General features: G+C 37.7%; 1 protein-coding gene across 1 annotated transcript in view; it reads right to left on the bottom strand.

The window, feature by feature from the left end:
• Positions 1–10,159, bottom strand: part of LOC144958556 (uncharacterized) — a 71,627-nt gene extending 61,468 nt beyond the window's left edge. Inside the window, exon 1 of the mRNA XM_078890616.1 lies at positions 10,023–10,159. Coding sequence (XP_078746742.1) covers positions 10,023–10,074 — 52 coding nt within the window. The 5' untranslated portion in view covers positions 10,075–10,159. The remainder of the gene's footprint in view (positions 1–10,022) is intronic.
• Between the last annotated feature and the right edge of the window lie 2,380 nt (positions 10,160–12,539).

Here is a 12,539-nt window from a genome sequence, read left to right as displayed (position 1 = left end):
TTTTATCAATTTATTCACAAAAACATCCTACAGATCTCACAATATAACTTTCGTCATGTCCAAATACAGAAACACAATATCGCTGATGAATTTGGGTGGGATGCATGCCGGAGGTGACGGAGGTGTATAAAAACGATCCGTTAAGATACACCGTCAACGGAGGTGCATAAAAAATAAGAATACAAGTAATGATAATCCTAAGGTAGGTAAGCAGTGAATGAATTGTTTGACCTGTCGATAATATGAGTTACCTCCCGTCGACAATAAATCAGAACCCGGCGTCTTTAGAAGGAAGGAACGAAATTGACGCCACTCAGCGTTATTGAGTTAGCCATTAAAAAAAATAAAAGAGTAGTTCTCACTGAGTGGTTTTAATCAGACTTAAGGTTACACATAGTTTAGTGTGTTGGTCCGTTATATCCGGCTGATGCATGTTGTGAATTTTAAAATTAAACGCATAGCATCAATTTATTTATCTAACCCAATTTATTATGGGCTCATTGTAGTAGTAGTAGTAGTAGTAGTAGTAGTAGTAGTAGTAGTAGTAGTAGTAGTAGTAGTAGTAGTAGTAGTAGTAGTAGTAGATGCAGTAGTAGTAGCAGTAGTAGTAGTCGTAGTAGTAGTAGTAGTAGTAGTAGTAGTAGTAGTAGTAGTAGTAGTAGTAGTAGTAGTAGTAGTAGTAGTAGTAGTAGTACTAGTACTAGTAGTAATGGTTGTAGTAGTAGTTGTAATGGGAGTAGTGGTAGTAGTAGTAGTAATGGTGGTAGAAGTAGTTGTAATGGGAGTAGTGGTAGTAGTAGTAGTAATGGTGGTAGAAGTAGTTGTAATGGGAGTGGTGGTAGTAGTAGTAGTAGTAGTAGTAGTAGTAGTAGTAGTAGTAGTAGTAGTAGTAGTAGTAGTAGTAGTAGTAGTAGTAGTAGTAGTAGTAGTAGTAGTAGTAGTTGTTGTTGTAGTAGTAGTAGTAATAGTAGTAGTAGTAGTAGTAGTATAGTAGTAGTAGTTAGTAGTAGTAGTAGTAGTAGTAGTAGTAGTAGTAGTATAGTAGTAGTAGTAGTAGTATAGTAGTAGTAGTAGTAGTAGTAGTAGTAGTAGTAGTAGTAGTAGTAGTAGTAGTAGTATAGTAAGTAGTAGTAGTAGTAGTAGTAGTAGTAGTAGTAGTAGTAGTAGTAGTAGTAGTAGTAGTAGTAGTAGTAGTAGTAGTAGTAGTAATGGTGGTAGTAATAGTAATGGTATTGGTCTCTCAAACCAAGGCAACATATTCTACATTACAACAATCAAACCTATGGTTGAGCTCGGATGTCAGCGCAGAGCATAACTGGGCACGTCAATAAGACCCTCTCCCCCCCCCCCCCCCCCCCCCCCACCTCCAACCTCTCTCTCTCTCTCTCTCTCTCTCTCTCTCTCTCTCTCTCTCTCTCTCTCACACACACACACACACACACACACACACACACACACACACCCACACTAATAAAACATTTACTGACTAACGATGCTTTTGAAAAAAGCCCAAATCGATTCCTGTTTTAATGGCTTTATATTTATTTAGAATTTATTCATTAATTTTACTTTTCTATCTATTTAGTATTATTGATATATTTATCTTAATTCATTTATTTATCAATTCATATATTCAGTTATTCGTCTATTCTAGTATATTCAATGTTATTCATTAATTTTCATTGATTATTATTTTTTTTTTTAATTTATACATATTTATTTATTTTTATTTAATCCGTTTACTTATTAATTTATGATTATAAAACAATTTATAATTATTATGATTTTGATGTATTAATATTTCTTATATTACAGTAACATCTGTTTCGCACAAAGATGGCCGCTTTTTTTTTTTTTTGGGGGGGGGGGGGAATTACTACTACAACAACTACTACTACTACTAATACTACTGACACAACTACTACCATGACTACAACTGCTACTACCACTACTACTAATACTACTACTACTACTACTACTACTACTACTACTACTATTACTACTACTACTAACACTACTACTACAACAACAGAAAAGTGAGTGGAGCAGGCACTTATGTTGGTAACAACAAGATATGAAGTGAATAGAAAAGTGCCAGAAGACAATAGAGAATAAAAATTTTTCGCGGCGGTGGTGGGGTTTGAACCTGCGACCTTATTGGTACGACATCTCCGCCTGGCAGGTGAGAGCGTGGCTCTACCGTGTGAGCTATCCACGAACAAAAATATTCGTTTCAAACTCAAAGTCATTACTGGATCCCTCTCTCACCCACTTCTTGAGACCGCCGATTCGTTCGTACACCACCATCGCGAATAATTTTGACCAGCAGTTAAGCTTAATAGCCAATATTCTCAACACAAACATATAACATAGAAACGATTGAGACATTGAGTATGCTCCGGTGTATGGGGTGAATTTTTAATTCAGAAAAGTGAGTGGAGCAGGCACTTATGTTGGTAACAACAAGATATGAAGTGAATAGAAAAGTGCCAGAAGACAATAGAGAATAAAAATTTTTTCGCGGCGGTGGTGGGGTTTGAACCTGCGACCTTATTGGTACGACATCTCCGCCTGGCAGGTGAGAGCGTGGCTCTACCGTGTGAGCTATCCACGAACAAAAATATTCGTTTCAAACTCAAAGTCATTACTAGATCCCTCTCTCACCCACTTCTTGAGACCGCCGATTCGTTCGTACACCACCATCGCGAATAATTTTGACCAGCAGTTAAGCTTAATAGCCAATATTCTCAACACAAACATATAACATAGAAACGATTGAGACATTGAGTATGCTCCGGTGTATGGGGTGAATTTTTAATTCAGAAAAGTGAGTGGAGCAGGCACTTATGTTGGTAACAACAAGATATGAAGTGAATAGAAAAGTGCCAGAAGACAATAGAGAATAAAAATTTTTCGCGGCGGTGGTGGGTTTGAACCTGCGACCTTATTGGTACGACATCTCCGCCTGGCAGGTGAGAGCGTGGCTCTACCGTGTGAGCTATCCACGAACAAAAATATTCGTTTCAAACTCAAAGTCATTACTAGATCCCTCTCTCACCCACTTCTTGAGACCGCCGATTCGTTCGTACACCACCATCGCGAATAATTTTGACCAGCAGTTAAGCTTAATAGCCAATATTCTCAACACAAACATATAACATAGAAACGATTGAGACATTGAGTATGCTCCGGTGTATGGGGTGAATTTTTAATTCAGAAAAGTGAGTGGAGCAGGCACTTATGTTGGTAACAACAAGATATGAAGTGAATAGAAAAGTGCCAGAAGACAATAGAGAATAAAAATTTTTCGCGGCGGTGGTGGGGTTTGAACCTGCGACCTTATTGGTACGACATCTCCGCCTGGCAGGTGAGAGCGTGGCTCTACCGTGTGAGCTATCCACGAACAAAAATATTCGTTTCAAACTCAAAGTCATTACTAGATCCTCTCTCACCCACTTCTTGAGACCGCCGATTCGTTCGTACACCACCATCGCGAATAATTTTGACCAGCAGTTAAGCTTAATAGCCAATATTCTCAACACAAACATATAACATAGAAACGATTGAGACATTGAGTATGCTCCGGTGTATGGGGTGAATTTTTAATTCAGAAAAGTGAGTGGAGCAGGCACTTATGTTGGTAACAACAAGATATGAAGTGAATAGAAAAGTGCCAGAAGACAATAGAGAATAAAAATTTTTCGCGGCGGTGGTGGGGTTTGAACCTGCGACCTTATTGGTACGACATCTCCGCCTGGCAGGTGAGAGCGTGGCTCTACCGTGTGAGCTATCCACGAACAAAAATATTCGTTTCAAACTCAAAGTCATTACTAGATCCCTCTCTCACCCACTTCTTGAGACCGCCGATTCGTTCGTACACCACCATCGCGAATAATTTTGACCAGCAGTTAAGCTTAATAGCCAATATTCTCAACACAAACATATAACATAGAAACGATTGAGACATTGAGTATGCTCCGGTGTATGGGGTGAATTTTTAATTCAGAAAAGTGAGTGGAGCAGGCACTTATGTTGGTAACAACAAGATATGAAGTGAATAGAAAAGTGCCAGAAGACAATAGAGAAATAAAATTTTTCGCGGCGGTGGTGGGGTTTGAACCTGCGACCTTATTGGTACGACATCTCCGCCTGGCAGGTGAGAGCGTGGCTCTACCGTGTGAGCTATCCACGAACAAAAATATTCGTTTCAAACTCAAAGTCATTACTAGATCCCTCTCTCACCCACTTCTTGAGACCGCCGATTCGTTCGTACACCACCATCGCGAATAATTTTGACCAGCAGTTAAGCTTAATAGCCAATATTCTCAACACAAACATATAACATAGAAACGATTGAGACATTGAGTATGCTCCGGTGTATGGGTGAATTTTTAATTCAGAAAAGTGAGTGGAGCAGGCACTTATGTTGGTAACAACAAGATATGAAGTGAATAGAAAAGTGCCAGAAGACAATAGAGAATAAAAATTTTTCGCGGCGGTGGTGGGGTTTGAACCTGCGACCTTATTGGTACGACATCTCCGCCTGGCAGGTGAGAGCGTGGCTCTACCGTGTGAGCTATCCACGAACAAAAATATTCGTTTCAAACTCAAAGTCATTACTAGATCCCTCTCTCACCCACTTCTTGAGACCGCCGATTCGTTCGTACACCACCATCGCGAATAATTTTGACCAGCAGTTAAGCTTAATAGCCAATATTCTCAACACAAACATATAACATAGAAACGATTGAGACATTGAGTATGCTCCGGTGTATGGGGTGAATTTTAATTCAGAAAAGTGAGTGGAGCAGGCACTTATGTTGGTAACAACAAGATATGAAGTGAATAGAAAAGTGCCAGAAGACAATAGAGAATAAAAATTTTTCGCGGCGGTGGTGGGGTTTGAACCTGCGACCTTATTGGTACGACATCTCCGCCTGGCAGGTGAGAGCGTGGCTCTACCGTGTGAGCTATCCACGAACAAAAATATTCGTTTCAAACTCAAAGTCATACACCCATACACCGGAGCATACTCAATGTCTCAATCGTTTCTATGTTATATGTTTGTGTTGAGAATATTGGCTATTAAGCTTAACTGCTGGTCAAAATTATTCGCGATGGTGGTGTACGAACGAATCGGCGGTCTCAAGAAGTGGGTGAGAGAGGGATCTAGTAATGACTTTGAGTTTGAAACGAATATTTTTGTTCGTGGATAGCTCACACGGTAGAGCCACGCTCTCACCTGCCAGGCGGAGATGTCGTACCAATAAGGTCGCAGGTTCAAACCCCACCACCGCCGCGAAAAATTTTTATTCTCTATTGTCTTCTGGCACTTTTCTATTCACTTCATATCTTGTTGTTACCAACATAAGTGCCTGCTCCACTCACTTTTCTGAATTAAAAATTCACCCCATACACCGGAGCATACTCAATGTCTCAATCGTTTCTATGTTATATGTTTGTGTTGAGAATATTGGCTATTAAGCTTAACTGCTGGTCAAAATTATTCGCGATGGTGGTGTACGAACGAATCGGCGGTCTCAAGAAGTGGGTGAGAGAGGGATCTAGTAATGACTTTGAGTTTGAAACGAATATTTTTGTTCGTGGATAGCTCACACGGTAGAGCCACGCTCTCACCTGCCAGGCGGAGATGTCGTACCAATAAGGTCGCAGGTTCAAACCCCACCACCGCCGCGAAAAAAATTTTTATTCTCTATTGTCTTCTGGCACTTTTCTATTCACTTCATATCTTGTTGTTACCAACATAAGTGCCTGCTCCACTCACTTTTCTGAATTAAAAATTCACCCCATACACCGGAGCATACTCAATGTCTCAATCGTTTCTATGTTATATGTTTGTGTTGAGAATATTGGCTATTAAGCTTAACTGCTGGTCAAAATTATTCGCGATGGTGGTGTACGAACGAATCGGCGGTCTCAAGAAGTGGGTGAGAGAGGGATCTAGTAATGACTTTGAGTTTGAAACGAATATTTTTGTTCGTGGATAGCTCACACGGTAGAGCCACGCTCTCACCTGCCAGGCGGAGATGTCGTACCAATAAGGTCGCAGGTTCAAACCCCACCACCGCCGCGAAAAATTTTTATTCTCTATTGTCTTCTGGCACTTTTCTATTCACTTCATATCTTGTTACTACAACAACAACAACAACTACAACTACTACTACTACTATTAATACTACCACCACTACCATTACAACTACTTCTACCACCATTACTACTACTCCTACTACTACTACCTCTCTTATTTCTAATACTACATTTCTATTATGTTTTATTTCCCATTCATTTCTAGAACTGTTTCATCTCTCTACACACCGACCTGCCCTTATCATTCCAATCACACACTAGGAACTCTCCAGTCACACAATGACGTCACGCTATCGATTCATTCATTCTCCAACCACCCAGGAGTACACACACACACACACACACACACACACACACACACACACACACAAATTCTCAAAACATTGTTTTATTTGTTTTCAATATTCCTTTGTTTATTGTTTTGCTGACAAAGGATTTGTACCCAAAACGTTCAGTGTTTGTACTGTTTCCATCCAAAGCCTTTCAATGTTCACCTTTCGATTAGTATTTTTACAACCCGAGGCTTCTGGCAGACCCTATTGCTCTCTACTTTAAGGAATATGCAACGATTCGTTTGCTGTTAGCAGCCAGGCACTCATTTTATGCCTGAATATGGTGAGAGAATGTGAACAAAGAGCCTTTTCCAAGAACTCAACTTTGCGCCACATACAATGGCAATTGAACCTAGGGCCTATGAGTCTGAAAGCAAGAGCCATTGTCATACAACTAGACCACAGAAGGATAAAATTATCTTTAATGCAAAATAATGTATTATCAAAAGCAATTAGCATAGCAAATCAACAAAAAAAAAAAAAGCTTGTAGTGTAAACAAATTTTGTTCTAATAATAAAAAACCAACCGCCACCACAATTTTGTAACAATATAAACCTCCCTCTGGCACTTAATGTGATTCTGTGGATTTCTACATCTATATTTTCTATCTATTTATCTCAAAGCAAAATCAGTGATCAGTGGACTTGGACTTGTAATTGTGTTCAGTATAGTACTTATTAAATTTCACATCCAGCTCATAAATCCTTAGCCACAAGGGTAGAATGAAAAGTCTTGAAGCGGCTCTTGTATTTTCAAAACTATAATAGATACGGAATTGAAAAATAAGGTATTGAAACAAAGCTCAGTTTAGTCCTTTCCTATTTTATCATTTTAATTTTCAGCCTAGTCACCGTTCCCATCCTTATAGAGCTGCCAACGATGCACCTGTTATTGCATCGTGTCGAAGAGTCATTAGCTTGGTAAGCTTCGACATTATTGAGTCATCTCTGCCTGTACTTCACAATTACTGCCAAAATTTGTCCCCTTGAGGTGTCTCTTAAGTCTTAAGAAAAGGAACAAGTCACTTGGAGCTAAATCAGAACTGTAAGGAGGGTATTCTATGACTTCAAGAAAACTTCCTCTTTTAATGGCATCATGCGTTTATGTGAGCATTCTCAATATCTAAGGGCACATAACTTTCTGTAACCCATGATTTTCTCAAACGATATATCTATCTCTTCCCTAGCCTTTGTGAAATGTCAGATTGTTTTACCCAGTGATTTGCTCGATTAAGTTCTTCAATTCAGTTGATTTGCTGTAGTTGATGCACTCTGTGGACGACCACTAAGAGTCTGCTCATTAATGTTGGTGGAGACAGCATCAGTTCCAGTAAAACATATAACCAACTGTTTGAATACCCATACCCAAATTTTGGCTCCATGAGACATAAGGATCTGGAGGAATATTACTGGTACCAGATACAGTGGAACCTCCCGATAACAACATGAGGAGGTTGTCACTATTCGGAGGTATCGTAATTGGGAGGTTCCACTGTACTACACTGACTGATGAGTCCCAGCCACCGCCCCAATCATTTGGTGTGACTGAAGACAGAGTATTTTTTGAGATTAGCTTTTTCTTCCTCAATATTTCAAAACCACTGGTATCAGCATAACTTAAAATGAGCTTTTATTTATACATCGCAATATCCCCTAAGAATCCTCAAAGCGCTTTACAAGGGTTCCCTGGCCAACAGCAACATTTAACAATTAAGACGGGAAATGATGCCTGTTAGGCGATATTACAATTTTGTTGGACAGAGACAATGCTGTTAACGGCCAGGTACTCATTTTACACCTGAGAATGGTGAGAGAATGTGAGTAAAGAGCCTTCTCTAAGGAATCAACCCAGGACCTTCCGATCGGAAAGCGATTGTCATACCAGTAGACCACATAGCCGCAATAAAAAGACTATATTATATATGCTATTGAATGACTATGTCAACTATGTCTTGTAAAGCACAATTGAATACGTTTTGTGGAGAATGGCGTTCTTTAATTTTTATATTTATTATTGTAGTATTGTAGTAACACTACTTGGATTGTTCGCATTGAGAGTAGGGCAAGTCAAAACAGGGGTTGTAGAAATAATAAGGCCACCTATATTCGCAGTAGTACTGCAAATAGTAATATCCTCTATTCGCAGCAGTACTGCGAATAATGATTTCCTCTATTTGCAAAAGTACTGCGAATAGTAGATAGCGTTCATTTTCGTTATTAATATTATTATTTTTAATAATAATTGCTGCAGTTGCTGTAGTTTTTATAACGATGTGGAGGTAGCTGTGGTAGTAATGATGATGTGATTGTGGCTGTGGTAGTAGAGGTAGTTAATTGATGGTAATTTCTATTATTTGCAGGAGTACTCAGATATGAGTCATGAGCAACAGCGAGAGAGAGTGTGTTTGTGTGTGTGTCTGTGTGTTGTGAGAGAGAGAGAGAGAGAGAGAGAGAGAGAGAGAGAAGAGAGAAGAGAGAGAGAGAGAGAGAGAGAGAGAGAGAGAGAGAGAGAGAGGGGGGGGGGTCCTGTAAACTTTATAAAACTAACTGTAAATAAAACAATAAACTGGACGAAACAATTCTCATTAAAGTATTCTGACAGATAAGCTGATAGATATCAAGATGTGAAGGATGATCAAGTCGGAGAGACAGGCATGGATTGGATTGGGGTAACAAAAACAAAACAATACACGATCTTGTCAAGTTTCAGACATGAACGAGAAATCTCAATTCTCAGTCAACCAAAATGTTTCAATCATCCTTCCTTCTCAAACTGACACACAATCATTCAACTTCAAGCCATTCGACAAAACGCCATTTTGAACAGAAAATACAGTGTTGTGTTCAGTGAGGGGATAAAGACTAATTTCCAGAGACGGGAGAACGCTTCTGCTATACTGCGAATAGTGATTTTACTGTGAAATCACAATTTGCAGTACTGCAGTACTACTACTACTACTACTACTACTACTACTGCGAATCAGCACTTCGTAGAAATAAAGGCTAAATCATAAAACTACAGCAATGTAAAGGATTGACATAAAATATAAATAACCTTTAAAATTAAAAAGCCCAACTTAGAAAAAAACTAAAAACTCTCTGTTACTTGCTCTTCTTACACTACACCTTGGCTTAGACTTACTTTGAAGAGTCTTAGTCTTAGTCCTCAATATTTACTCATTTATTATAAATAAATGAGTAATAATAATATTATATCTTTATTAACTTAAAGCCGTTAATATTCGTCGAGTTCGAGCAGCATGAACTTTAATCGTGGTCACGGATACAAACTCATTTACGTTATGAACGAATGGCGTCCTTAATTAAAAACGAGAGGAATGTTTACGCACTTTCATTTATTTATTAAATTTAATCAGCTGAAAGTCTATTTACCACAGATATCAGATATAATATAAGACAAGATTTCGATCACTTCACATGTTGAACTGCAATGTTCACTGAAAAACTGATCAGCAGTTCAGGAAGAATCGAGTCTGTTATTGTAGACCAAGCATAAACATAATGAAAACAATGTATGATGAAATATAACAAAATTTTCAAAGGCTTAAAACAGTAACTTACCTAAATGTATGAAAAGGGGTTTAGATCGTGTGAATGTTTGCCTGAACAACATAAAGTTTTTGTTTCTTTAACTTCCGTTGCCAAATGAAAACAAATTTTACAAAGTATAGGACAGTTACCGCCCTTATCATTGACAGTTTGACAGGACTGCCAGCAGTAGTAGTAAAATGCCAAATAGTCTTTCCTCAAATTAATTTCTTCAAAAATGCACGTAAAAGGTTTTTTTTTAAATCTTTACATTCTTATCATGCAACCGTGAAAATTTCAGTCTTGCCTGTTAGGGGTGATTTTTTAAATTTTATTGTCTTTGTTGTTTATTATTTGTATAATAAATAGATAAATTAAATTGACTAAAAAAATAAATCGCAAAATAACGATGCTGGCATATTCTTGCACACATTGATCATGCCAAACGTTCTAAAATTTGCCAATTACTTTTTATTTGGCCACTTTTATTCGCAGGAGTTCGCGTTCGTCACTTGTAGATTGCGTTCCTTTTCGTTATTCGCAGCAGTACTACATACTGCGAATAATGATTTTCTCTATTCGCAGTAGTATTGTAAATAATGGATATTATTCATTTCAGTTATTTGCAGTCGTACTGGACATGTTTTGTTTGGGTTCGTTCTCTATTTGCAGTACAAATACAAGTCTAGAGCTTTATTGTATATAAATAAACTACATTATTATTATTATTATGCGATTGTAGTGGTGGTGATGGTGATGTAGTAGTGATAGTGATGATGACGATAAGGATTATGATGATGATGCAATGGTGGTGGCGTTGCTGTAGTTTTTGATAACGATGTGGAGGTAGCTGTGGTAGTGGTAGTAATGATGATGATGTGATTGTGTTTGAAGTAATGGCGGTGGTAGCGATGATGACGAGGAGGAAGATGATGATGTAAAGGCGGTGGTTGCTATAGTCTTGATAACTATATGGAGGTTGCTGTGGTAGTAATGAGGATGTGGTGGTGGCCATAGTAGTAGAGGTAGTTTATCGATAACTTCTATTTTATTCGCAGGAGCACTGAGATATGAATCATGAACAACGGCGAGAGAGAGAATGTGTGTGTGTGTGTGTGTATGTGTGTGAGAGAGAGAGTGTGTGTGAGAGAGAGAGAGAGAGAGAGAGAGAGAGAGACACAGAGAGAGGGGGAGGGGGAGAGAGAGATTCCGGGAACCTTTTAAAATAGGATTTAAATTTAACTAGCTGTAAATAAAACAACCACGACCATGGATAGCTCATACTCATACGGTAGAGTCACGATCTCCCCGGCCAGGTGGAGTTGTACCAGTAAGGTCGCTGGTTCCCGCCGCGAAGTTTTTATTCTCTGTTGCCTCTGGCACTTTCCTGCTCACTTCATATCTTGCTACTTATACCCATACATCTATACAGTATTCTGGGATGTCCTTTGCTATTTAAAAAAAAACCAAATAAAGGCCAAATATGAAAATATTTCGAGCATCAATAAATGGTATAATAATAATAATAATAATAATAATAAATAATAATAATAATAATAATAATAATAATAATAATAATAATAATAATAATAATAATAATAAATAATAATAATAATAATACTTTATTGCATCCCAAAAAGGAAATTTTTTGTACAGACGTGTTATAATTTACACAATAAGATAAAAATACAATGGAAATAGGATGTATATATATTTTTTAAAAAGGAGCAGCTCTATAACCAGAGCTGCACTTTATAATATGAATAATTTCAACACTGTATAATAGTTAAAACTGTCACTATAAATTGAAAATTGAAAAGATTGCAAAACAAATAAATTAATAAATTAATATTTTTATTTTTTTAAAAGTAAAAATGAGAAATTATTATATAAAATGATTATTGCTTGTTGTTATAAAGCCTAATACTGGACGGCAGAAAAGATTTTCGGTGTCTCTCTGTTTTCGTTGAAATAGAGAAAGGGCGACCACTTCTTTCTGACATAATAATTGATGGTCTTAGTGGATGATACTGGTGTAATAGAATGACCATTCTATTTAATGTTATTTGATTTTGTACTCTATTACTCTTTACTACTTGTCGCTACCATCACTATTTAATTGTATGCAAGTAATGCAAGACTGTGTGCCTCTGTGGTTGATATCAACATTTCTTTACTCGTGTGTGTTACTATGACCAATAGTACACTGTGTGTTGTGTGTTAAGCCCTTACACAGGTAGTCTCTCGATGTAGTACTATTTTTATCTTCGGCTGGGTGTGACTTCTGGCCTGATACTATATTTTTGTGTGATTTCTTTCACCACTTCACATCGTTATAACTTCATTTTAACAACTATGATCATTTACAAATTTATATCACTAATTCTGGCAAATCATAGCTTTCTAGCCACCTACCTTGAGTCATCTAAATCTACTTTGTTCTTCTGTATACTTAATAATTGCTACTCAAATATTTCATACAGCCATAACGTTAACGCCTTTGTTTACTAATTACGAGCTAAACATTTACTCTTTAACTCTGCAATTCAC

Source organism: Berghia stephanieae, chromosome 13, assembly GCF_034508935.2.
Source record: "Berghia stephanieae isolate SIO BIC M18660-M18661 chromosome 13, UCSD_Bste_1.3, whole genome shotgun sequence".
NCBI classification, from domain to species: domain Eukaryota; kingdom Metazoa; phylum Mollusca; class Gastropoda; order Nudibranchia; family Aeolidiidae; genus Berghia; species Berghia stephanieae.
This window is presented reverse-complemented; position numbering and strand designations above follow the sequence as displayed.